Source organism: Mus caroli, unplaced genomic scaffold (assembly GCF_978045245.1).
Source record: "Mus caroli unplaced genomic scaffold, Mus_caroli_1 scaffold_15, whole genome shotgun sequence".
In the NCBI taxonomy this organism is placed as follows: domain Eukaryota; kingdom Metazoa; phylum Chordata; class Mammalia; order Rodentia; family Muridae; genus Mus; species Mus caroli.
In genome coordinates this window covers 54,137,193-54,165,027 of record NW_028227270.1, presented here as the reverse complement: position 1 = coordinate 54,165,027, position 27,835 = coordinate 54,137,193, and the positions used below count along the sequence as shown (strand labels likewise).

Genomic DNA, 27,835 nt, shown 5'->3' with positions numbered 1-27,835 from the left:
TCCTTCAAAACCAGTACCACCCAGGAAACCTGCACACTACCAAATTCAGTTGCCAACACGAGGTACCTGTACTGCACTTCTTCCATACACGTTTCCCAGAAACCCATGATCTATGAACCCGTCTTAGTTTTCACCTGTACAAAGTGATTCAGTAAACTTATTGAATATTAAGATGTACTTTATTAAACAGATGGGAACAAGTAAAAAATGACTTAAACTGTGTTGAAAACACATGACGCAAGACAATGTATACACATATAGAAACTCTGGGATTAAATTTTCAAAGTAATATTTGAAAACCATTAAATAACATTAAGATTTTTTTGTTTTTGTTTTTCAAGACAGGGTTTTTCTGTGTGGCCCTGGATGTCCTGGAACTCACTCTGTAGACCAGGCTGGCCTAGAACTCAGAAATCTGCCTGCCTCTGCCTCCCAAGTGCTGGGATTAAAGGCGTGCACCACCATGCCCGGCTACATTAAGATATTCTTAAAAGCACATAGATATCCAAATGATGTTTTGTGGACTTTGACAAAATAATAGATAATGTATGATTTCCCCACTTAGATGAAAATCAGCATCAAGAGACATAAAGCCAGTATCCATGACATTTTGTAGAACTTTCCAAATGGTCAAGTGTGTGTGTAATGTGTATGAGTGTGCATGTGGGGGTAAGTGTGTGTACTTTGTAGCTGTCTTTTTCAGGAAATGGTGTGGTTAAGTTTTCTATGGACTGCCAACTATTCCAAAATTAACTTTTACTCCATCAATTACTCTTTCTTCTTTCAGCCTGTGAGTCAACTAGCCAGTTTCTACCACCCATCACTGATAAGCCGAGTGACAACCAAATTAAGAGTGAAAAGCAAAAATTAAAAACTAAATAATAAAAAAAAATTTATTCAATGTAACCACACTGGGAAAAGAGAAAAGGTGATACAATTACTTCCTAGTTCATCTTCAGAATCCTAACACAATGTGGTATTATATAGATAATATAATAATATATTTACATGTAACACATATAATCAATATAAAAATAAATATAATAAAATACAATAAATAAAAGGCAAAAGAGACACACAACTAAGCAGTCCAACCAAGGCATGGTATACCGCCCACCACAGTCAAAGCCCCATGCTTCTCCTTCAAGATCAAGATTAGTCTTTCTAGCAAAGCTATTATACAAACTAAGTCTTTTTCCAAAAGGCTTGACTCTCCTATGGATGCCCCAGGGCTTTTTTTTTCTCCCAGCAGGATCTTAGAGAAATTCTATTTTCTTGAGGGCCACTGTAGCAATAGCTTGAAGGAAAAAGTAAAGGACAGTGTTTCTATGAGAACATATCAATTCCCGCCCGTCAGGCCAGGTATAGTTACAAGCATGAACATGCACATGGTGCTTCAAATATTCTCTTAATTCCTAATGTTTATTTGATTATAAATGTAGAATATTTCAGACAATGTAGTAAATATCAAATTCGAATGGGGTTTATAGGTCAAAGAGTGGTGCACTAACACACACACACACACACACACACACACAATGACTATATAGCCAGCAGCCATGCTACTATTCTCAAATGTGTGTGTGTGTGTGTGTGTATGATAAATAGTAATACAATTCAAGATTCAGAAAGCTAGGACATAATTACCCACCTAAAACTACTTAATTCCTAGTATCACAAGAAGGGGATGAACAAATATATAACATATTTGAGTAATATCCTCCAAATATTTTGATAGACACTGGCATCTGGGATACAATGATCACTTATTCAAATAATTCTCAGCAGTATACATCTGAAACCTGTCATCTACCTCCTTTAGTAAGGTGGAATATTTTAATGTCTATGATAGAATAATGTTATCCAATAAAAAAATATATGAACCATTCAAATTTATTTTAAAATGTTACGTTTCACACACAACCTTTATTTTATATCCACTCTATTGTCTCTGAAGAAAAAGAACTATACTAAAATCAATTAGAAACTAGTCATGTTCTTTTGACAGACTTGAGAATTGTGTTCACTTCTGTTTTCAAGCATGAATATGTAAATGTACATAGTATCTAAGGTTTCATTAATAAATTCTTATCCTTACTGAGCTGTGTGTATAATTCTGGTGTCTACAATGATTTATTTCTATTACATAATGTCTCATAACTTATAAGCAATATTTACTTCATTTTTACATCATCCCATATATTTATGAGATTTGTCACCTATAGTAACTCAGATCTGTTAAGATCTGAGGTATGCGCTTTACTACAGCCTATGTGTACACATCTTCCAGAAGAATTACTTTACCCACACATACTGGACAGAGTCCCTTCCAAAGTCAATCAATGGAGAAGATTTCTATGAAGCATGAGTTCACTGATGAGGAGTGAACAGTCAGTAAAAGCCTTGACACATCATTGACACGTGTAGGCTTCCTCAGTATATATTCTCTGCTATCAGTAAGACATGAAGAGTTGAGAAAGTTGCAACACTATTTGAACTTGTAGGCTTTCTTTCATGCATGATTTTTTACACTGTATATGTATAGAATACTTATTAGTCACCTTTCTCGTTTCTACAGCTTTTCATTATCATGAATTTTTGGAGATAAGCACTGAACTATTACTAAAGGCCCTGCCAAATTCCTTGAATTTCTAGGGTTTCAATTCCAATGTGAATTCGTTGATGTCGAATAAGGCTTGAGCTATTATTAAAAGCTTTACTACATTCTTTGCATGCATAGGGCTTCTCTCCAGTATGAATCCTTTGATGTTTAATTAGGGCTGAATGATTATTAAATGCTTTATCACATTCCTTGCATTTATAAGGTTTTTCTCCCGTATGAATTCTCTGGTGTTGAGCAAAGGTTGAATAAATGCTAAAAGCTTTGCCACATTCTTCACATGTGTATGGTTTCTCACCAGTATGGATCCTCTGATGCTTCCTCAGGTATGAAGAACAGATAAATGCCTGGCCACACTCTTCACATTTGTAGGGTTTTTCCCCAGTATGAATTCTTTGGTGTAAAATAAGACATGAAGATTTAGCAAAGGCTTTCCCACATTCTTTGCATGTGTAGGGTTTCTCTCCAGTATGAAGTCTCTGATGATACTTAAAATATGACGAACATCTAAAGGCCTTGCCACATTCTTTGCATTTGTATGGTTTCTCTCCAGTGTGAATTCTTTGGTGTACAAGAAGGCTTGAAGAGTTAACAAAAGCTTTGCCACATTCTTTGCATGTGTAGGGCTTCTCTCCAGTATGAAATCTCTGATGATTCCTAAGGTATGAAGATGACCTAAAGGTTTTGTCACATTCTTTGCATGTGTAGGATTTTCCCCCAGTATGAAATCTCTGATGATACTTAAGGTATGAAGAACAGCTAAATGTTTTACCACATTCTTTGCATTCATAGAGTTTCTCAATAGCATGAATCTTCTGATGCTTATGTAGGTAGGAAGAACAGATGAACGTCTGGCCACACTCTTCACATTTATAAGGTTTCTCTCCACTGTGAATTCTTCCATGTTGGTTAAGGTGAGATGAACAGTTAAAGGCTTTGCCACATTCTTTGCATTTGTAGGGTTTCTCTCCAGTATGAATTCTCTGGTGTTGAGAGAGAGATGAGCGAAAAATAAAAGCCTTGCCACACTCTGCACATTTATAGGGTTTTTCTCCAGTATGAATCTTTTGGTGCCGAGAAAGGGCTGAGCAATTATAAAAGGCTTTGCCACACTCTTCACATTTATAGGGCTTCTCTCCACTGTGAATTCTTTGGTGCTGAGTGAGGGCTGAACAGTTATTAAAGGCTTTGCCACATTCCTCACATATGTAGCGTTTCTCCCCAGTGTGAATTCTACGGTGTTGGTTAAGACTTGAAGAACAGTTAAAAGCTTTGCTGCATTCTTTACATTTATAGGGTTTCTTTCCAGTATGTATAATTCGGTGTTGTTTAAGATGTGAAGAACAGTTAAAGGCTTTGCCACATTCTTCACATTTGTAGGGTTTTTCTCCAGTGTGAATTCTCTGATGCTGAGAAAGTGATGTGGGAAAATTAAAGGTCTTGCCACATTCTGCACACTTGTAAGGTCTTTCTCCAGTGTGAATTCTTTGGTGTCGTGTACGGGCTGAGCAATTGTTAAAGGCTTTGCCGCACTCTTCACACTTGTATGGTCTCTCTCCTGTATGAATTCTTTGGTGCTGCGTAAGAGCTGAAGAATTATTAAAGGCTTTGCCACATTCACATTTGTAGGGTTTCTCCCCAGTGTGAATTCTATGGTGTTGGTTAAGGCTTGAAGAACACGTAAAAGCTTTGCCACATTCTTTACATTTGTAGGGTTTCTCTCCAGTATGAGTTCTATGGTGTTTATACAGTGTTGACCGAACATTAAAGGACTTGCCACATTCATCACACTTGTAATGTTTTGCTCCAGGATGAATTTTATGTTGTTGAATAAGAAGTGAGTTCCAAGGAAAGGTATTGCCACATTCTTTAAATTTAAAAGGTTTTATTCCTGTTGAGTAAAGTTGGACATATCAGTAAAAGATTAACCATATAGCTATAATTATAAAGTTTATCTTCCATACAGATACTTACATCCCAAGAAACAGTTCTGATACAGTTCTAAGTGTACTTTACCCTCATATTTATAGGAAAATAGACTTGGTTCCATAATTGTATTTATTGCAGCATCAGTCAAAAACTAGATAATACATGAAATAACGCAAACTTCCACTCACAACAGTAGAACATTACTCCATTTTAAAATGTAAAAGTAATTACTTTAAAGACAGGAAAATGGCTCTGGGGATAAAGGTGTTGATTCCCAGGGACTCACATGGTTGAAGAAACAAACTGAATCCTACAGGTTGTCTTCTGTACTCCATATATGAAGTCCTTAGTAGACACACACATATACACACACATTTTAGGTAAACAATAATGAAATATTTATCATAAGGACAACTCTAGAGGGAATACTACATGAAATAAACCCATTATATATGACAAATATCTGATTAGAAATACATCAAAATTCTAAAATAGAAAACCTTATAGAACACAGATTTCAATGGTGGCTAGATGTGATGGGCCAAAAAATACACAATTATTTTCCTAAGAATATGTTTGTTTTGAAGGCTAAATTATGTTTTGAAAGATTTGTGGCATACAATTTGAATGTATTGAATAATGCCCAAAGATTGAAGACAGTAAGTTTCATGTTGCATGTTTTTTATCTTAAAAAAAAAAGATGTTGCTGAATGAGTTTTAAAATTTCAAGTTTACCTTTAAATCACAGAAGTTTTAGTACAGGGAACGTATTTATCAATTGTTTATGAAATGATAACTTCTAGAAATATTCATTTAGCATGATAAAATAACTATTAAGTAACCAATGGGAAAAAATACATGTACCATGAAAACATAGAACTAATATTCAATATATAAAAATAAGCATCAATTTTATTGGAACTAGTCACATATCTTGTAGACATTTTATTATCTTACACTGTCCTAAAGAGCCTAAAACCTCTCATCCAACTGTTACGGGCTGGAGAGATGGCTCAGTGGTTAAGAGCAATGACTGTTCTTCCAAAGGTCCTGAGTTCAAATCCCAGCAACCACATGGTGGCTCACAACCATCTATAATGAGATCTGACTCCCTCTTCTGGAGTGTCTGAAGACAGCTACAGTGTATTACATATAATAAATAAATTAATTAAAAAATAAATAAGAGTTAGATCTAAGACTATTAGCAAGAGACATGAGGGAGGCCTATACAAAAATAAACCACAGAAAATGGAATTGCAAATTAAGGAAAATTCTGAACGAATACTGGTGAGCTAGTAAAAATACTCTTGTACCTGTGTATAAGTTTTTGCTATCACATATAAAATAATGCATCATAAGTCACTGGCAATCAGTGTGTAGCAGAAAAATGCACAGAAATACATTATAATAATTCATAGAGGAATAATTCATAGAGTCTGGTAAGAACTTTAATTACTGAGCATGTAAATGTAATTAGAAAAACTTATTTGTAGTGATACTGTTCTATGAAGCCTTGACAAATAGGTCATTATAACTGTGTACAAGTTTCTGAGGCTTAGGAAACAATGTTAAGTCCATAACGATCTCTACTCTAACCCACAAAAGGGCACTCTACAGTCACTGTGCATGCATGCAGACATCACTGAAGAGCAAGGAGACCTACCAATGACTTCTCATGTTTATAAGCTTTGGTTTTGCAAACCTGGTTCCTTGATTTAAAACAGTTGGTTAAATCAAATTTGCTACAGCCAATTATTGGGAGGGACGAGAAGGAGGTGGGTTCTGAGTGACCTGGGAGGGATTAGAGGGAGGTGGGTTTTGAGTGACCTGGTTGGAGGGGAAACCAGAAAAACCATGAGGAGGGAAAGATGGAGAAGGGAGAGAAAGTTGCCATGGGTTAGGTGAGTCATGAAAATGTGGCCCTGAGGGTTGGCCAATTGGGTTAAGAGTAGCCAAAATAAAACACAGTAAGTAATAACTTGGGGTTATAAATAGGAAAGTAGATTCTAATAACATGGAGGGTAGATATCTACCCAAGTCTTGTGATTTTTAAGGCTTACTGTAAATATAAAGGTTATGTGTCTTTTATCTGGGAACTAAATGATCAAGGTGGGGTAGAAATCCCTGATAGGGATTAAAAATTTCTACAATAGATAATAAGTGGAGCATTCTAAAACACCATTCTCCCTGAAAATGATCCCCTAATCCATCCAGACTTTGATGCCTGCCTCTCTGTAGCATCTCTGAACCTCTCCATTGATTCACTCATTCCCACATTACCTGGGTGTGCTGCTACTGTTGCAGCTTCCTTCACATTCCAGGGTTCTCTTCTTTGCTCCAGAAATGTGACCAAGTACGGCTTAGAGAAAGCAAGACCTATTAGAAGGAAAGGCAAACGTGATGACTGCATGTTGTTCTTTAGGACTGACATGTGTATATTACTATTGTGTTTATAAGGAAAAAGAAAATAGAATAAAAGGTGGCAGTAAATAACTTTTTAAAATGTTTCCTTATAGATATATCTAATATTTGTAGCTTTACCTCGAGAGGGAAAAAAAAACAGAGCTGAGGGATCAAATATTTTGCTTTAAGATGCATTCTCCACATTTGATGTCTCTCAGTTTCTAAAATTCCAAGCAGAAGTAAGGAGTCACACTACCAAAACAATAAAGTTAAAAACACAGTAAGAACTATGACTAATTCATCTGCTGCACACAGGACTCCCACTAAGTTTTCCTTAACAGCAAGAATTTGACTGTGTGAAAGGTATCAGAAGGATTTCCTTTTATAGTTTATGGGATAATTTAAGAAATATTACTTTAGTTCTTTTTTAAAGTTTGGCAAAATTATTAAATAGTCCATGTGCACAAGGGCTTTTTGAAACTGGAGGTTTGCTTTGTTTTAATTATTACCTCAATTTTTTTTTGTTTGAGGGAGATCTGCTTAAATTATCTCTCTCACATTGCCCTAGTTTTGTTAGTACATATTATCCTGATATCAAAACCAGATAAAGACACAAAGAAAGAAAGAAAGAAAGAAAGAAAGAAAGAAAGAAAGAAAGAAAGAAAATAGCAACCCAATAACTCTGATGAACATAGATAAAAATGTTCTCAATACATGTAAAAACACATCCTAGTGGTCACCATCAGCTGGACATCATCCCTTACAGGCAGTGATAGTTCAACATGTGTGAATCAACAGAATAATTAACTACATAAACAAATTCAAGGACAAAAATTACATAATAATCCCAATAAATACTGCTATTTGCAGAGAATTTTATTCTAAATATAAAAGACCTCAAGGACTCTACCAGAAAACAAGTAGAATTGGAAACTACTTTCAGGTCAATAAAAGTTTTCAGGATATAAAAGTGTCTTCCTAGCTACTAAAACCAAACATACTGAGAAAGAAAGAAAAATTGACTATCTACATGTATAAGTGTGAAAGTAAATCCAAACAGACTAAGGATCTCAATGCAAGACTAGAAACTTTGAAAGTGCCTGAGAAAAAAGGGAGGGCTCTTCAATACAGGAATAAATAAGGGCTTTCTGAACAGGACTCTGATCACTGAAGAAGTAAGAGCAACAACTAAAGAGCTGGACCTTAGGATTGTAAAAAAGAAAAGACCCCCCTGAACAGCAAAGAAAAACTGTTAATTACATGAAAAGGCAGGCTAAGGGACGGCAGAAGATATTCAGAAGCTATATATCTGACGTGAAATATCATGAGTAACATATCTCAAAAAGTAAATACCAAGAAATCAACACAATCAAATAATAGGCTCTGAAACTGAACAGATCTCAGAAGAAAATAAACAAGTGGCTGATTTTTTTTAAGTGTTTGTTATCCTTAATTATCATAGAAAAGGTAGATTAAAACTACTCTGAGATGGTATCTCACCCTAATTGAAAAGTCTATCATCAAGAGACCAAATGACAAATTTTGGCAAGTATGTACAGGAAGAACACACTGTAAAGTGAGGGTGGGGCTGTAAATTGCTGTGTTCAGTGAGGAAATCAGGGCGGAGGATTCTCAAAAACCTGAACCTAAAACATCCACAACTACCATATGACCCAGCTATGTCACTCTTGGATATATATACTCAAAAGAGTCCATCTCCTACTACAGAGATACTTGCATATCTATGTCATTGCTGCTCTGTACAAAATAGCTAGGAAATTAAAGCAGCTTACATGTCCACAGAATGATGAGTAGATAACAAAAATGTCTTAATTATACACACCCAATGGAATTTTATTCATATAAAGGGAAAAATGAAATGTGCAATTTGCAGGAAAATGGATGAATAAGATAAATGAAAGCCAGAAGGAAAAATATCTAACATTCTCTCTCAAGTGTGGATCTTAGCTTTGGGTTTCAGATTTCTGAGTCTGCTTTAAAGTACCTGGAGAGAACTGGAAGGTAGAGAGGGGCCATTGGAGAGGGAATACATAAACAAAAAGTAACGGTACAATATAAATACTATTACAGCCAGGCAGTTCTGGGAGTAGAAAGATTTAAGTGGAGATGTGTAGGGGAATTTCCCCTAATTATCTGATTGGCTAATAAAGATGTCAAGAAGCCAATCGCTGGGTGAAAATGAGTTGGGCCTTCCAGCCCATGAGAAGAGGAGGGGTGGGGAGACACAGGAGGAAGGAATGCCTTTTGGTGGTGAGGTGGAGAGCATGAGGTGTACCAAGGTATTGTAGGTCAGGGTATTGTCAGACCCAGTGGTGGCTTCTGTCACTGGAAGAATTTCCAACATAGAATCCCTGATAGATTTAGGACAACAGATTCCATACCCAGCAGTTATGTCACTCTGTTGATTTTCAATATGAAGTTTGTCTGGTGTTTTCTACTCTCAACAATTCAACATTAGTGGACTCAATTCCCCAATAAAAAGATACAGGCTAACAGAACAGATGTGAAAACAGGATCCATCATTTTGCTATATACAAGAAACACATCTCAGCATCCAAGATAGATACTACCTCAGAGTAAAGGGCTGGAAAAAGTTTTTTTTTCAGACAAATGTACCCAAGAAGCAAGCTACAGTAGCCATTCTAATATCTAATAAAATAGACTTTCAACCAAAATTAAAGAGATAGGGAAGGAGATTTCATGCTCATCAAAGAAAAAGTCCATGAAAATGACAACTCAATTCTGAATGTATAAACACCTATGCCCCAAATGGAAGAGCACCCGCATTTGTAAAAGATACATTTCTAAAGCTTAAATCAACATCAAACCCCACACATCAATAATGGGAGACTTCAAGATCAAGTTTTACCAATTGACAGGTCATCCACACAGAAAGTAAACAGAAATAATGACACTAACAGATGTTATGAATCAAATGGACCTAATAGATATCTACAGAACATTTCATCCAAACAAAAATTCCTTCTTCTCAGTACCTCATGGAACCTTCTCCAAAACTGACCATACAAAGCAAGTCTCAACAAATACAAGAAAATTAAAATAAAAACCCTGTATCTTATCAGAACACCATGGATTAAAGTTGGACTTCAACACCAACAAAAACAACAGAAAGCCTACGAACTCTTGGAAACTGAACAACTCCCTACTCAATGACCACTGGGTCTCAAAATAAATAAAGCAGGAAATTAAAGACTGTGCAGAATTCTATGAAAATGAAAGCACAACATTCCTCAAACTTATGGGATACTATAAAAGGAATGCTATAAGAGGAAAGTTCATAGCACTAAGAGCCTTCATAAAGAAATCAGTAACATATTAGCAACTTAACAGCACAAGTGAAAGCTCTAGAGCAACAACAACAACAAAAAAGCAAACACATACAACACAGGAAATAAACTCCTAGCAGAAATATAAAATGAAATAAACACAAAAAGAAAAGTACAAAAAATAAAATCAATATACCCAGAATTAGTTCTTCAAGAAGATCAACAAGACAGACAAGCCCTTAGTCAAACTAACTAAAAGGCAGAGACAGAGACAGAGACAGAGACAGAGACAGAGAGAGAGAGAGAGATTACTATATTAACAAAATCAGAAATGAGAAAGGGGGACATAACAACAGATACCAAGAAAATCCAAAGAATCATTAGGTCTTAACTTAAAAAACCTGTACTTCATAAAACTAGAAATCAAGATCAGGTAAACAATTTAAGTAAAGCTATATCCCCTAAGGATATAGAAGCAGTTGTTAAAAGTCTCCAAAAAACAAAACCAAACAAACAAACAACAAACAAAAAACTAAAGCCATATGGTACATAGGCAGAATTCTGTGAGACATTCAAAGAAGTGCTAATTCAACACACCTCAAACTATTCCACAAAATAGAAACAGGAGGTACATTGGCAAACTCATTTTATGAAGCCACAGTTACCCTGATATCTAAACCATAGTAAGATTCAACCAAGAAGGAAAATTGCAGAACAATTCAGACCTTATGAGCATTGAGATAAAAATACTCAATAAAACACTAGCAAATCAAATCCAAGAACATATCACAAACATCATCTACGAAGATCAAATAGACTTTATCCCGGAGATTCAAGGACCATTCAATATCTTAAGATTTGTCAACATAATCCAACCTACAAACTGAAAGAAAAAAATCCACATGACCATCTCATTACATGCTGAAAATGCCTTTAACAAAAATCCAACACCCTTTCATGATAAAAGTCTGGAGAGATCAGAGATACAGGGCGCATACCTAACCACAGTATAGGCAATGTACAGCAAGCCAAAAGCTAACATCAAATGAAATGGAGAGAAACAAAGCAATTCTAATAAAATCAGGGAAAAGACAAAGCTGTCCACTTTCTCTATACCTAGTCAGTGGGGTACTTGAAGTTCTAATGAGAATAATAAAGCAACTAACAGAGATGACTTGAAGCCTTTGAAGAAAGAAATTGAAGATATCACAAGATGGGGAAACATTTCCCATGTTCACAGGTAGGATTAACACAGTAAAAATGGCCATCTTGCAAAAAGCAATCTACAGATTCAACACAATTCTCATCAAAATTCCAACATAATTCTTTACAGGCCTTGAAAGAACAATTCTGAACTCCATATGGAAAGCCAAAAAACTCAGGATAACTAAAACAATCCTATACAATAAGAGAACTTCTAGAGGTATCACCATCTGTGATTTCAAGATGTACTGCAAAGCAATAGTAATAAAAACCACATGATATTGGCATAAAGACTCACAGGTTGATCAATGTGTGGAAAATAGCATTGAATTGAAGACCTAGAAATAAACCCACACACCTATGGACATTTGAGTTTGACAAAGAAGCCAAAACTATACAATGGAAAGAAGAAAGCATCTTCAACAAATGGTGCTGGTCTAACTGGATGTCTGCATGTAAAGGAATGCAAAAGATCCATATCTACCACCCTACACAAAACTCAAGTCCCATTGGATCAAGAACACCAACATAAAACCAGATATACTAAGTCTGATAGAAGAGAAGGTGGGGAATAGTCTTGAACACATTGGTACAATGTGTTCTGTACAATGTGTTCTGTAAATATAAAGACATCATCAATAGGACAAAATGGTACCCTATAGAATGAGAAAAGATCTTTGCCAATCCTACTTCCAAGAGAGAGATTATATCCAAATATATAAAGAACTCCAGAAACTCAAAATCAAAAAACCAAATAACCCAATTAAAAAATGGGGTACAGATCTAAACAATTCTCAACAGACGAATTTCTAATGGCAGAGAAGCACTTAAAGAAATGTTCAACACCCTTGCTCATCAGGGAAATGAAAATCAAAATGTCTCTCTAACTCATCTGTCAGAATGGCTAAGATAAAAAACTCAAGTGCCAGCACATGCTGGGGAGGATGTGGAGCAAGGAGAACACTCCTCCATTGCTGGTTCAAAGTAGTACAACCACTTTGGAAATCAATTTGGCACTTTCTCAGAAAATTGTCAATAGTTTTACCTCTAGGTGCAGCTATGCCACTCCTGGGCATACACTTAAAAGATGCCCCACCATACTACAAGGACACTTGCTCAACTATGCCCATAGCAGCTTTATTTGTAAAAGACAGAAGCTGGAAACAATCTAGATGCCCTTCAACAGAAGAATGGATATAGAAAATGTGGTACAATTACATAATGGAATATAACTCAGCTTTTTAAAGTAATGACATCATGAAATAGATGGAACTAGAAGCAGTTATCCTGAATGAGGTAGCACAGATCCAGAAAGACAAACAGGATATTACTTGTGGATATTAGCTACAAAGTACTGGGTAACCATGCTATAGTTCGACATCACTCTGAAGGGGCGCACAGACATTGTGAAGGGCCCCAGGGGAACTCTGTGGAGGGACTTCAATCACATCAACGTGGAGCTGAGTCTTCTTGGAAAGAAAAAGAAAAGGCTCCGGGTTGACAAATGGTGGAGAAACAGAAAGGAACTGGCCATGGTCATAACCATCTGCAGTCATGTTCAGAACATGATCAAGGGTGTTACGCTGGGCTTCCGTTACAAGATGAGGTCTGTGTATGCTCACTTTCCTGTGGAAAGCCGTGCAGCGTGCAGCGAGCAATCGCTGTGGAGAGCCGTGCGCGTGCCGTGAGCAAGCACCATTATAAGATGGCGCTGGCCTCCGCTGTGACAAACTAGTAAACAAGCCTTGTGCGCAAGTGCGAGAGTGAACTCACTCCTAGTCACTGCCCATTCTCGGGGTGTAATAGTGGTGTGATGAGCGAGCAACGAATCAAGAGCTGTCATGCCACATCAGGTGCTGAAATGTCATGGCTGAGTGCTATATAAGGGACTCCATTTTCTGGGGTCGGGATCTTCCTGAGAAGTAAGCAATAAAGCTTTGCTGCAGAAGATTCCGGTTGTCCTGAGTGTGTTCTTGCTGGCGGGGACAAAAGCTCGGGATAAGTGGTGCCGAAGACCCGGGGACTTTATACCATCACACCGGCGCAAGGAAGATCCCTCGTTCGCGGGGCGGAACCAGAACTGCGGGACACTACAGCTCTGCAAGGTAAGTATAGTCTTGAAATTTCTCCAGAGTTAGATGCCCTTTTGATTGTTTGCACGGCGATCGCACTTTCCCTTTCAGTTTAGTTTTGCTTCCACCGCTGGAACTGCTGACTGGTTCCCAGTCGCAGTCAGGTTCGGACAGCACCTGGACAGTGCCTGGACAGCGATTAGTTTCAGTCACGGTCAGGACTGGATAGCGGCAGTATGGGAATTTCTCACTCTGTAGTAGTGGCGTTAAGGTCGGTCCTGAAGCAGTGTGGCCTAAAAATCGCCACAAAGAGTATAGAGGCATTTGTCAGGGAGGTAGACCGTGTGGCACCATGGTATGCTTGCTCAGGTTCGTTAACTGTCACTTCTTGGGACAAACTGAAAGGAGATCTAGTTAGGGAACAGCAGAACGGCAAACTTAAAGCAGGGATCATGCCGTTATGGAAATTGGTCAGATCGTGCTTAACAGATGAGGATTGTGAGCAGATGGTAGAAGCAGGGCAGAAGATTTTGGACGAAATTCAAGACAGTCTATCAGAGGCAGAGTGGGGAGAGAGATTGAAAGTTGGGACGAAACAAGGTGCACCGAAGAATTTAGGCCTTTCCACGGGCCTTGAGCCCGAGGAAAAGAGAAATAAAGGAAAGAATGCCTTGGGAGAGATTAGAAAAAGGGATGGAAAGGGAGAGAAGAAGAGAGAAAGAACTGGAGAGGCACATAAGGAAAGGAGCCTCTACCCGCCATTAGATGAGTTTAAGGCACTAGCTGTCAGTAGCTCAGAATTGGATAAGGAACTTAGCTCCTCTGAGGAGACAGACTTAGAGGAAGAAAGATATCAGCTAGATGAAAGAAGAGCTAATCAGTCACAGAATAACATAAAGAAAGCAAAAGTAGCTAGAGACAAATGTCAAATCACTATGCGATCTTCAGATCCGCAACCTCTGGGTCCTAGTACACCTCCGCCCTACGTGCAGAGGTATCAATCAGACTCATTCATTTCAAAAGAGGAACAGAGAAAAGTGCAGCAAGCATACCCAGTCTTTGAAGGCGTAGAGGGTGGACGCGTTCATGCCCCAGTGGAGTATATACAGATTAAAGAATTAGCAGAGTCAGTTTGTAACTATGGAGTCAATGCCAACTTTACTGTAGCCCAAGTCGAAAGGCTTGCGACTCTGGCAATGACCCCTGGCGATTGGATGACCGTAGTAAAAGCCGCATCTCCTAACATGGGAATGTATTTAGAATGGAAAGCTTTGTGGCAAGACTCCTGCCAAGCACAGGCAAGGGCCAATGCCAATGTTGAAGGGGACCAAGGAACATGGACTTTTGAGTTGCTTACAGGTCAGGGACAACACGCTAATAACCAGACAAATTACCATTGGGGAGCTTATGCTCAGATCTCAGCTGCTGCAGTTAAGGCATGGAAGGCACTCTCTAAGAAGGGAGAGGCAAGTGGGCATTTGACCAAGATCACCCAGGGCGCACAGGAGTCATTCTCAGATTTTGTGGCTAGAATGACAGAAGCGGCAGGGAGAATTTTTGGGGATCCAGAAACAGCTATGCCTTTAATTGAACAGTTGATCTATGAACAGGCTACCCAGGAATGCAGGGCGGCTATTACACCTAGAAAGAGCAAGGGACTGCAGGACTGGTTGAAGGTGTGCCGTGAGCTTGGAGGGCCACTCACTAATGCAGGTTTAGCAGCTGCCATTCTACAAGGGCAAAAACACCCTGACATGGCTGAGTTCAAACTCTGCTATAATTGTGGCAAACCGGGACACTTAAAAAAGGACTGTAGAGCCCTTGTCAAAAGGAGAGCACCAGGACTGTGTACTAAGTGTGGAAAAGGATATCATTGGGCTAGAGATTGTCGTTCAGTCAGGGACATTCGAGGCAGGCCCCTGCAGCCAGGATTCCCTCAAGCAGTAGATAATGAGACCATTCCAAAAAACCAGTACAGGGCCCTCAGGTCTCAGGGCCCGAAAACATATGGGACCTCGACAGGCAAAAGGTGGACCCCACAGTCCACAGGGCAACAGAAGGATCAGCTGGGTTGGACCTCCGTACCACCACCCGATTCATGCTAATGCCCCAAATGGGGGTACAGCCTATTCCTACTGACTATAAAGGACCTCTGCCATCCGGGAGTGTTGGCCTAATATTGGCCCGGGCCTCCCTTACCTTACAAGGTCTTATTGTTCACCCTGGAGTCGTAGATCAAGACTATGAAGGGGAACTTCAAGTTCTCTGTTCCTGTCCTCAGGGTGTCTTTTCTATTTCACAAGGGGATAGAATAGCTCAGTTAATAATTTTGCCAAGCCTACATGGCTGTTTTCCTTCCTCTGGTGTCCCTCGAGCTACCAGAGGGATTGGTTCTACTGGAAATGATTCTGCTTACTTAGTGATGCCTCTTGACTCCAGGCCATTCTTAGAATTAGTTATAGAAGGAAAACAATTTAAAGGGATTTTAGACACAGGAGCAGATAAAAGTATCCTTTCTTCCCAATGGTGGCCAAAAACTTGGCCCGTTACTCAGTCATCACGTTCTTTGCAAGGTTTAGGTTATCAGTCCTGTCCCACTATTAGTTCCCATTCTTTGAACTGGACAGCTCCTGAAGGTCAAACAGGACGATTCACTCCCTATGTTTTACCACTCCCAGTAAATCTCTGGGGGAGAGACATCTTACAGGCACTAGGACTGACCTTGACTAATGAATACTCGCCACAAGCTGTTCAAATAATGAAGAAAATGGGCTATAAAGAAGGAAGGGGATTAGGGAAAGGAGAGCAGGGTAAACTTGAACCTATCCCTCAAAAAGGTAATAATGGGAGACAAGGTTTGGGTTTTTTCTAGGGGCCGTTGAGGGCTCCATGCCCATACCATGGCTTACAGAGGAAGTTGTATGGGTTCCTCAATGGCCTCTCTCCTCTGAAAAGTTAGAAGCAGCTACAAAACTAATTTCTGAACAGCTACGCTTGGGTCATTTAGAGCCCTCTACCTCACCCTGGAATACACCTATTTTCGTAATTAAGAAAAAAATCTGGCAAATGGCGCTTATTACATGATCTTAGAGCTATTAATGCACAAATGCGTCTATTTGGACCAGTTCAGCGAGGGCTACCATTGCTTTCTGCCTTACCCAAAAATTGGGAAATTATAATTATAGATATTAAAGATTGCTTTTTCTCTATACCTTTATGCCCTCAAGATAGGCAAAGATTTGCATTTACCATCCCAGCCATTAATCATTTAGAACCAGATCAAAGATACCAATGGAAGGTCCTACCTCAGGGGATGGCGAATAGTCCCACCATGTGTCAACTGTATGTGCAATTGGCACTTAAGTCAGTTAGAGAGCATTTTCCATCATTACAGGTGATAATTTATATGGATGACATTTTGATTTGCCATAAAAATTCACAGTTATTGCAAGATGCATACCCTATATTAATAAAAACGTTAGGGCAATGGGGATTGCAGGTGGCCACTGAAAAGGTGCAAGTTGCTCAAATGGGAGCCTTCCTAGGGTCACTCATTTATCCTGACAAAATTGTTCCTCAAAAATTAGAGATTCGCAAAGATCAACTACATACCTTGAATGATTTCCAAAAATTGCTAGGAGATATTAATTGGCTAAGACCATTTTTGAAAATTCCATCAGCAGAATTAAAGCCCTTATTTGACATATTAGAGGGAGATACCCACATCTCCTCCCACAGAGCACTTACCCCAGCTGCATGTCAAGCTTTACAAACGATAGAAAAGGCCTTACAAGATGCTCAATTACAACGCATTGAGGAGTCAAAGTCATTTGAATTGTGCATATTAAAAACTGCACAGTTACCAACAGCAGTCTTATGGCAAAAAGGACCCTTATTGTGGGTCCATCCTAATGCTTCCCCTGCAAAAAATTATTGAGTGGTATCCTAATGCAATTGCTCAACTTGCACTTAGGGGGATAAAAGCAGCTATTACTTATTTTGGGAAAGAACCTCATATGCTAATCGTACCTTATACTTCTGCTCAAGTTCAAACCCTGGCAGCAACAACTAATGATTGGGCAGTCTTGGTTGCCTCTTATTCAGGACAAATTGATAATCATTATCCAAAACATCCAATTTTACAATTTGCCTTAAGCCAAGCCATAGTGTTTCCAGTAATAACAGCCAAACACCCACTTCCGGATGGGGTAGTAGTGTATACAGATGGATCCAAATCTGGCATAGGTGCATATGTAGTAAATGGCCAAGTAACATCTAAACAATATAATGAGACATCACCCCAGATTGTAGAGTGTTTGGTAGTTCTAGAAGTCCTTGAAACTTTTCCGGGACCGCTCAATATTGTATCTGACTCTTCATATGTGTATCCAGGGAGGAGCAGTTGGAAAGGCTTCTTTTAATGGCATTTCAAGATTTGCTCAGTATTGGGGAATACATGCTGCCTCCCAGGATTCTTATGGATATACTAATACCAGTGTAGAGATCACTGGGTTCAATAAAACTTTGGTAAACCAGATTAATTATCCATCTACCCCAGTCTGTGTTTACCCCCCTTTCTTGTTTATTCTTTCAAATGATTCATTTGAAGTCTGTTCCAATGATTCTTGTTGGATTTCTCAATGTTGGGATATAACAAAGAACACCCGTGCCATGGTAGCACGGATCACACGTTGGGTCCCGGTTCCGGTGGAAACACCCTCCACCTTATCTCTGTTTCGACAAAAAAGAGATTTTGGCATTACTGCTGCCGTGATCATAGCAATTTCAGCCAGTGCAGCTGCTGCTACAGCTGCAGGGTATGCTATGGCTAGTACGGTTCAATCAGGCACAAAATTAAATCAGCTTTCAGCAGATCTGGCTGATGCCATCACTGTCCAAACTTCTGCTAGTACCAAGTTAAAGGGAGGGCTGATGATATTGAATCAGCGCCTTGACTTGGCAGAAGAACAGATAGGAGTTCTATACCAGATGGCCCAGTTGGGTTGTGAAAGAAAACTGGAAGCCCTGTGTATTACCAGTGTCCAATATGAAAATTTTACTTATGCAGCTAATCTGTCTAGACAGCTTTCCTTGTATCTTGCAGGAAATTGGTCTGAGGGATTCGATGAGACTCTTGAGGCCCTGAGGGTGGCAGTTTTAAAGATCAACTCAACGCGAGTGGACCTGTCATTGACAGAGGGCCTCTCCTCCTGGATTTCATCTGCATTTTCTTATTTTAAGGAATGGGTGGGGGTGGGTTTATTTGGTGTTGCCACCTGCTGTGGACTTGTGTTCATGCTCTGGTTGGTTTGCAAGCTCAGAACCCAACAAACACGTGACAAGGTTGTGATAGCTCAAGCACTTGCTGCCATTGAGCAAGGCGCCTCCCCCGAAATCTGGCTATCTATGCTCAAAAATTAGTTGACATTGGTGGCTGGCCTCTTTTGTAGAGTTCGCCCTAGGTCATTTAGTAGTTACTGTCACATAGCACTGCGGTATCCAGGGACGGGCAACTTTCCTCATGCACAGATCATCCTAAGACACGGGGCCCAGTGGCGATAGGGTTACCCTCTGACAGGAAAAGCTGTGACATTGGAGGAACGACCTAAGACAGGAGCCACAGCGGATGGGCATAATTACACAGACCTAGTCCAGCCTCAATTTAATAAAATAAAAAGGGGGAGATGTGGAAAGCCGTGCAGCGTGCAGCGAGCAATCGCTGTGGAGAGCCGTGCGCGTGCCGTGAGCAAGCACCATTATAAGATGGCGCTGGCCTCCGCTGTGACAAACTAGTAAACAAGCCTTGTGCGCAAGTGCGAGAGTGAACTCACTCCTAGTCACTGCCCATTCTCGGGGTGTAATAGTGGTGTGATGAGCGAGCACCGAATCAAGAGCTGTCACGCCACATCAGGTGCTGAAACATCATGGCTGAGTGCTATATAAGGGACTCCATTTTCTGGGGTCGGGATCTTCCTGAGAAGTAAGCAATAAAGCTTTGCTGCAGAAGATTCCGGTTGTCCTGAGTGTGTTCTTGCCGGCGGGGACAAAAGCTCGGGATACTTTCCCATCAATGTCATTATCCAGGAGAATGGGTCTTTGGTTGAAATCCGAAATTTCTTGGGTGAAAACTACATCTGCAGGGTTCAGATGAGGACAGGTGTTGCTTGTTCTGTCTCTCAAGCCCAGAAGGATGAGTTAATCCTTGAAAGAAATGATATTGAACTTGTTTCAAATTCAGCCGCTCTGATTCAACAAGCCACAACAGTTAAAAACAAGGATATCAGGAAGTTTTTGGAGGCATCTCTGTGTCTGAGAAGGGAACCGTGCAGCAGACATCTGACCAGTGAGGAAGCCTCAGTTTCCTGAATCCAGAAACGAGAACCTGATCACAAGTACAATTTGGGCTCTTTTGGGAGATTTATAAAAGATTTATATATTGAAAAAAAACAAAAAAACAAAAAATAACAAAAAAGGAGGGCCCTAGAAGAAATGGATCTCCCTGAGTAGGGGAAATAGAATACTCACTAAGGGTAGATGAAGGGAGGGAAGTAGATGGTGGAAGGGTTGAGGAGGGGAGTAGGATGGAACGAGAGAAAACTAGAATGAGTGTGGGGAACCTATGTGAAGAGCCAGAAACCTAGGACAATGGAAACTCCCAGTAATCTATGAGGGTGACCCTAGTTAAGACTCCTAGCAATGGTGTCTATAGAACCTGAAAGAGCTAACTTAAGTAACCAGAAAAAGACTTCTAATGTAGGGATTGGGATAGCAACCCAGCCACAAAATCTTAGGCCCACAATTTCTCCTGCCTACAAGAGGTAAAGATGGAACAGAAATTGAAGGAAAGGTTTAAACCAATGATGAACCCAGTGTGAGATCCGTGCCTGGCACAATTAATGATATTCTGTTACACTTGCAGGCAGGAACCTAGGATAACTGTCATCAGAGAGGTTTCACCCAGCAGCTGATAGAAACTAATGTAGAGAGAGACCCACAGCCAAACATTATGTGGAGTGTGGGGAATCCTGTGGAAGAGAGGGAAGAAGAATTGAAGGAGCTACAGGGGTCAAGAACATCACACACAGACACAAAAGCAAACAAAAACAAAAAAACCCTGTATAATCAACTAACCTGGATCCATAGGTGCTCACAGAGACTGAACTGCTAATCAGAGAGCAAGCATGGGATGGAACTAGGCCCTCTGCGCATATGTAATAGCTATACAGCTGGGACTCCTAAAGCAGAGCAGGGGCTGTCTCTGACTACCTGCCTGCCTTTTGATCTGTTTTCCCTAACTGGACTATCTTGTCTAGCCTCAACAGAAGATGTGTCTAATCCTACTGCAACTTGATATGCCAAGGTAGACTGACATATATGGAAGGCTTCTCCATTTGTAAGAATGGGGGGAGTGGAGGATTGAGGGGAGAGCAAGTAAAAGGGATGGAGCTGGGAGGAGAGAAGAGAGGGGAAGCTGTGATCAGAATGTAAAGTAAAAAAGAAGTAAGTTAGTTTAAAAATTTTTCTCAATGGAAGTGATCCTCACCCAGGAACACAAGGTTGCTGTAATTCTCCAGCATCACATCCCTGTACAGTTTCCACTGAGCAGGCTCCAGGCATTCACATTCCTCTGCAGAGAAATCAATGGCCACATCCCTGAAAGAGAGCAGTCCCTGAAATAAAAATAAATGAACAATATATGTTAATTGAGAGCTTACTATCAATACAAAACTAAATACATGGTTCAAAACATTTTTCAACTTTACACAAGATGAAAGAATAGTACAGTGAATGAGATTCTTTTACACAATATCGTATATACTATCCATCTTCAAGGGACGAGACTAGCACATGCCCTAATGAACACATAGGGATATTACGTTTCATAACTGATAAAACAGAATAACAATATTCCATGTACTGTGCTGGTACTGTCTACCTCTCCTGGAACATCACAGGAGAGTTACACTGAGGCAGAGTGACACATCTCTACTGTTACATGTGAAATGAGAGTGAAGATTCTGATGCAGTAGACCCTGCCTACATTCTGAGTATAGGAATATGTACCCTCTTCAGTACTGAGGTAAATAACTGCACCAAGAGACACTTGTTTGAGTATCCAAGAGGGCAACAATAAGGGAAGAATTTATAGATAAAAAGGAACTGGACTATTTTTTATACATTTGAAAAATATAAGTACAATGCTTTTTAAATATTTAAAATACATTAAATATTATTTTAAAGTTTTCTTTGTCTTTCTTCTTCCCTTCCTCACCCTGCCCCATTTAGACAAGTATTCATGTATGTGTTGGGGAGACATGGAAAGGCTCAAAGAGGGCTCTGAACAGAAGTCCCTAGGTTCTTCCTGCCTAGCAAGTCACCTATGTATAACTATAAAGTGAACCCAAGGCTAAACTGAAGCATCATTAGACCCAGATACACAGAATCTGGAGCTGACTGAGGGGAGAACATGATCTCACAGTTGTTCTGAATTAACACTGAGATCTCACCATCTCAGGGTATCCACCATGTCATTCATAATAACACTGAGATCTCACCATCTCAGGGTACCCACCATGTCATTCATAACACTGAGATCTCACCATCTCAGAGTACCTACCATGTCATTCATACACACTGAGATCTCACCATCTCAGAGTACTCACCATGTCATTCATAACATTGAGATCTCACCATCTCAGAGTACCTACCATGTCATTCATAATAACACTGAGATCTCACCATCTCAGGGTATCCACCATGTCATTCATAACACTGAGATCTCACCATCTCAGAGTACCTACCATGTATTCATAAACACTGATATCTCACCGTCTCAGAGTACCCATCAGGTCATCCATAATTCTAAGCATCTCAACTATAAAAACAGAATGTTTAACTGAGGTTCACAAGGTCAAGTGTTTGCCTTTGTGGAATCATTTCAATCATGCTTTTTGGAAATATTTCTGCTTCATGTTGTGCTAAAGAATACATTGCACAGTTAATGTGCACAAAGTTAGGAATTACTGAACATGTGTTCAATATGACAAACAGTAAAGGTCTGAATGAGAATGGCCCCTAAAAGTTCTTATGTCTTAATACTTGGTCGCCAGTTGGTTCTCCTTCTCTCTTCTCTCCTTCCTCTCTGTCTGTCTGTCTGTCTGTCTGTCTGTCTGTCTGTCTGTCTGATGGTAGTGTCTTCAAGATGTTAGCTCTCAGCTAATGTTCCAGGACCATTTCTGCCCAGCTGTTCTCATGCTCCCTACCATGATGGTCATGGACTCTAACCGTCTGAAACTGTAAGCTCCAAATAAATCCTTTCTTCTACAAATTGCCAGGATCGAAGTGTCTTATTACAGCAATAGAAAAGTGACTAAGCCACAAACTCAGAGATAGCTCTGTTGAGCGAGACAGAAACACTTGTGATTCAATTCAGACAAGGAGTTCTAGCCCTAGCACACATAATCATCTCCATAGCTCACAATGGACTCAATACCCATTTTTCTATAGTGAGAAGACTATAGTGCCACTCCTAACTGTTTCCTTTCATGTTTTATTTTAATTGTTTTTTTTAGGGTACCATAAAAAATAATAGGTTTTATCATGGCATCTTCATATACAGGCCATTATTCTTTCATTGAATTCATTTTCCATCCCAAATCTTCAGTAAAAAATATAAGTAACTTAACTTTTCTTATTTTAAAACTCAGCATCTTGAGGTATACAAACCTTCCATGTATGAGTCCATAGCTTATGCCACTACCTTGTGCATCAGAGTGGAGGAGGGGTATATTTACCACAGTGGCAAAGCTACAGAGTGATATACCCAGCAGCCCTCTTGAACAACCTTCTCCTTTCCAGCTGGCTCCCTTTCTTACCCCAGTTAGTTCTCACTTCTTTCACATAATATATCTATTCCACCCATTGTGTAGATGGACCATATTTCCTTTGTCCAAGTGTCTGTTAATAGACCTCTATGCTGGCTTTACTTAGAAGTCATTGATTATAATGCAGTTGCAAAGGGGGTGGAGGGCAAGGATCTCTCCAAGATGTTGTCTTAAAATCCTTCAAGAATACAACAGAGTAGTAGAGCTAGGTCATTTAATTCTCTCACTTTCCATATTTTTGAGAGACTTCCATACTGAGTTCTGTCAAGGCTACACATTTACATAGCAACCAGCAATCAATAAGGTTTCTTCTTTCCCACATGATTTTGTGAACACATATTGCCATTCATATGTTCAACCATGCTGACTGGGGTGAGAGAGAATATTAAAGTAGTTTTAATCTGCATTTCTTTGATGGTTAAAAATTCTGAACATCCTGAGTATTTCTTGACATTTGTATTTCTCCTTTTGCAAAATGTCTATTTATTGGACAATTTATTGATCAAATAATTGGCTTAGTTTTGGCCTTCTTAATTTCTGTATAACTTTTTATATATTCAATATTAGTGCCCTGTTTGATGTGTCCTTAGCAAAGATTTTTCCCATTCTATAGACTATCTCTTCACTTTAGTCAAACTATTTAATTTCATATAATCACAATTGACAATTCATGGGCTTATTTCCTATATTATTCTTACATGTGAAATTCAGTTTTCCCCATAGTACCTGTTAAAGACACTGTCTCTTTTTGCAGTATGTTTCTGACAGCTTTGTCAAAAGTTGAGAAGTTTAAGTAACAGGTTTATTCTGGTTCTTCTATCTTATTCCACTGGCTTATATACATGTCTGTGTTTGTGCAGTACCATGTTGGCTCTGTTAGTAGAGTTCTGCAATAATATAATATGCAAGTATTATAATATTTACAGCATTGCTCTTTCTGCCAAGGATTCCTTTGACTCTGATAATTGTTTTCCTCTTATGTTTTCATATGAATTTTAGGACTGTTTTTTCTAGTTTATGAAGAATATCACTTGTGGGGAACTGGGAGTCAAACCCAAGACTTTATGCATACTTGGCAAACACTCCACCAACTAAGTGACATCACTAGCTTGAGTCTGTATCATGTCATCTGTGTCTAGAGATTTATCCATTCCTTCTCAATATTTATGATATGGTAAATGTAGCACAAGGAAGGGCAGATAATGAAGTGAGCTGCACACGTGCACGTGCACACACACACACACACACACACACAAAATCAGGCATTTTAGAGCTCGGGGGAAGAATTAAAATTGTAGAAATATATTCCTAGCCCAAGGAAGACACATGCTGCAGGAAACAGTTCCTAGATATAAAACTTTCTGTGCTATAACTTAATGGGTAATGGATAAGCATGTAGAGAAAGAGTCTGGAGGCACCACAGATCATAGACCTTTCTACCATAAATCCCACCTATGAGACAGAATCCAACAACATTCCTAAACCTTAAACACTCAATGGAAATATGTGACTATAGCCAAGAATTGCCAGTCTTAGGACATAAAGAGCAACAGGTTGACATTTTCAATCCACAGCATTTGAGAGGAATTGAGTTGTGGAAAAGCATATTTGAGGCTGCAAGGTCTTATCACTGACCCCAGTGTAGTCCACAGGTCCATCTGATGGTATGAGTCACTTCCCACCGTTCCTTGTCTCCTGTAAGAATGCTCAGTCCTATACACTTACTGTCTCCCAGCACCTATGTGGTCCATCTCCTCTCTATCTTTTCCACAGCAATGAAACTACTACTGCCAAGGCCATCTGCGTTTACCTAAATAAAATGGTGCCAGAATAACTAGTTCTTGATTGTGGCCCTTTTCAGTCAGAGGGCACAAACATACAGGGCACACGGCCCCTGAAAAAAGCCACTGGATTATTAATAAGGTTGCATTAACTTTCTAATTACACATGAGACTATTTCTGATATTCGCAAACAAAACAGTAGGAATAATCTACAGTAATACATTACACACATATTTTTGCAGGAAGAAGATGAACTTCATGGAATTAAGTCTCATGTATTTACAGTTTTCACCACTTTAACAATCCATGGTCTAGGACAGACTTCAGTATAATATATTAGATTTAGACTATTTTCTCTATTTGATTCAGGATACTTGATTAAGTTGGCCACAGTTGTCTTATCTTTTTGCACTAGTAGGAATTTATTAATAGAAACCACTCTAGATTACTATAATGTGAACTCATACCACACTGAATTTTGTTTTGAATTTTGAATTTTCCCAACCTCTTCACAGTGAGGTCACTGTCACTGACTGAGAAACTAGAGGTAAATGTGTGACTATGTGCAGAAAGGAGAGTCTGAAGACTCTGGATCACAACTCTTTCTATTCATGAATCCCACTGAGGAGAGAGAAGTGCAAACATCTATGAAAATCCCTGAGTGGCACTGTGACCATACACCTGCTAGTTTGAGGTAACAAGGCAGCAACAAGTCAAAACACCCATGTTCCCAGCTCCCAGGCCCAGAGCCAGACTTTATGGCGCCATTTCCTCAATTGAGCCTTAGTAACCCTTGGCATTCGAACTTGAGAGCCAACAAAATGCAACACATAGATATGGCAAAGACACTCCTCTGAGAAATTCACACCCATGCTTCCTGAGGTACCTCATTCTTTCCCTGACTGCCCATCTCTGCTTCATACTAGATCATCCCAACACTTTTTTCTATGACAAAAAGCAAAGAATCATCTTTACATGAGTGGAAGTCCCTAGTAGAGTAAGGGACATTATCAGGCGATTGGTTGTGTTACCCACTATGCCACCGATGAAATGAGTTATATTTCCCATCTCTAAGAACAATGATCATAAATTCCAATGCACAGCAACAAATATTTTTAGCAGAATACAGTCAGCACTTAAGCTTCACTCCTGGGACATGGCCAAAATGTAAGAAATGTCTTCATGCTATATAGTTTATTTTGATCTTAACATTCTACTTTTATGCCTTCATCCCTATAATATGTCTTTCTTCTTAATATAAATTCTCTGGTTATGAGGCAACTTAAGAAATCCAACAGTTAATAAACAAACAACACTCACACTCACTATAAATGGAACATGGCATGGTGTCTTGATCAATATTTAGCAAAGCATCCTTCACTGATATTTATAAATTAAAACATAAATATATGAGCATCTCCAAATTTCTTTTCTACATCTCATATGTTGTTTATATACCCAGTGGAATTCTGCCATTTCCTAAGCAAATTAGTAATTAGATCCTGTCTTAACCAATAAGTTATGGCTTAATAGTCATCTGAAAGAATAGAGAAGGTTTAAGGGGCAAGTCACAAAGGAAGAGAACAAAGTGGCAGATGGCCATCTTCCTAGGGCACAGAGGAGTAAAAAGAGGAGGAGAAGACAGGAGGAACGGAAGTTAACGTCACTGTCAGCTACACAGAACACTTCAGGGCAGCCTGGACTACACAAGATCCTGACTCAAAATCCCAATACAAATACAAAAGGATGGGAATAGGAAGTGGGAAAAGGTAGCTATGGTTACCAGCATAACACACAAATAACGTCAGTCAAAACTTCAACAGGGAAAGGGGAGGGGTTCACAAGGCCCCACCCTTAGCTAAGGATCGGTTGGAATTCATGACCACTGAAAAAGAGATTCGGTTTGTTTTGTATTGTTTTGTTTTTTGTTTTTTTTTTTTTTTTTGCTTCGAGGTGTGGCCAGTGAGTGTCCACGTTCTAGGGGATGTCCTGCGCGCTCTCCCTTCCCCGCCCCATACACACAGGTATGCACACTAGAGCAATACTAAGTGGACTCAATGGGTTATAAAACAAAAACAAAACCACCAGGACAGGAAATTGGGAGTGGATCATTTTGGGAGATACCTGGTACTGTTGAAGTAGGGGACAGTAGGGGTGGATTTGATCGGACTGCATTGTATATACATCTATTAAATTCCGGGTAACAGAAGCCATCGAGACAGTGTCAGCTAAGAGCATGCTTCCACACCTCAGGAACAAGCTGACAGCAGATGCACCCTGCCAGGCACCCTTCTCCATTCCTAGGCTACCGAGCCAGCTCTCCTGCCCCAGAAGTGCAGGACAGAACAGGGCAACTGCACCTTAACAGAGAGGCCACTCCCAGCTCCATCCCTCCTCCAGCGTTAACCAGCACCGGAATGGACCAGCCTAGGTCACCACAGCACCTCCCATTCAACTTCTTCCCGCCTCCCTCCAAGGCGGACCCGCCCACCCCGCAACGTCCCTCTGGCTGCGCTACATCCTGGGACCAACCTCCATGCCAGAGACGCTACCAGAGCGCGCACAGGACCCGACACTGGCCCAACTTTGGAGAAGACGGCCAGAGAGGGAGAAACACACAGGCGCAGAAGAAAC

General features: G+C 39.7%; 1 protein-coding gene across 1 annotated transcript; it reads right to left on the bottom strand.

Moving 5' to 3' along the window:
* Positions 1 to 27,835, bottom strand: LOC110308522 (uncharacterized). Its single transcript, XM_021180967.3, has 4 exons — positions 27,734 to 27,835; positions 21,079 to 21,205; positions 6,830 to 6,925; positions 1 to 4,511 (listed from the first exon to the last, which is right to left on the bottom strand). The coding sequence occupies exons 1-4, from the start codon at positions 27,737 to 27,739 to the stop codon at positions 2,623 to 2,625; spliced, it is 2,118 nt and encodes a 705-aa protein (XP_021036626.1). The 5' UTR covers positions 27,740 to 27,835; the 3' UTR covers positions 1 to 2,622.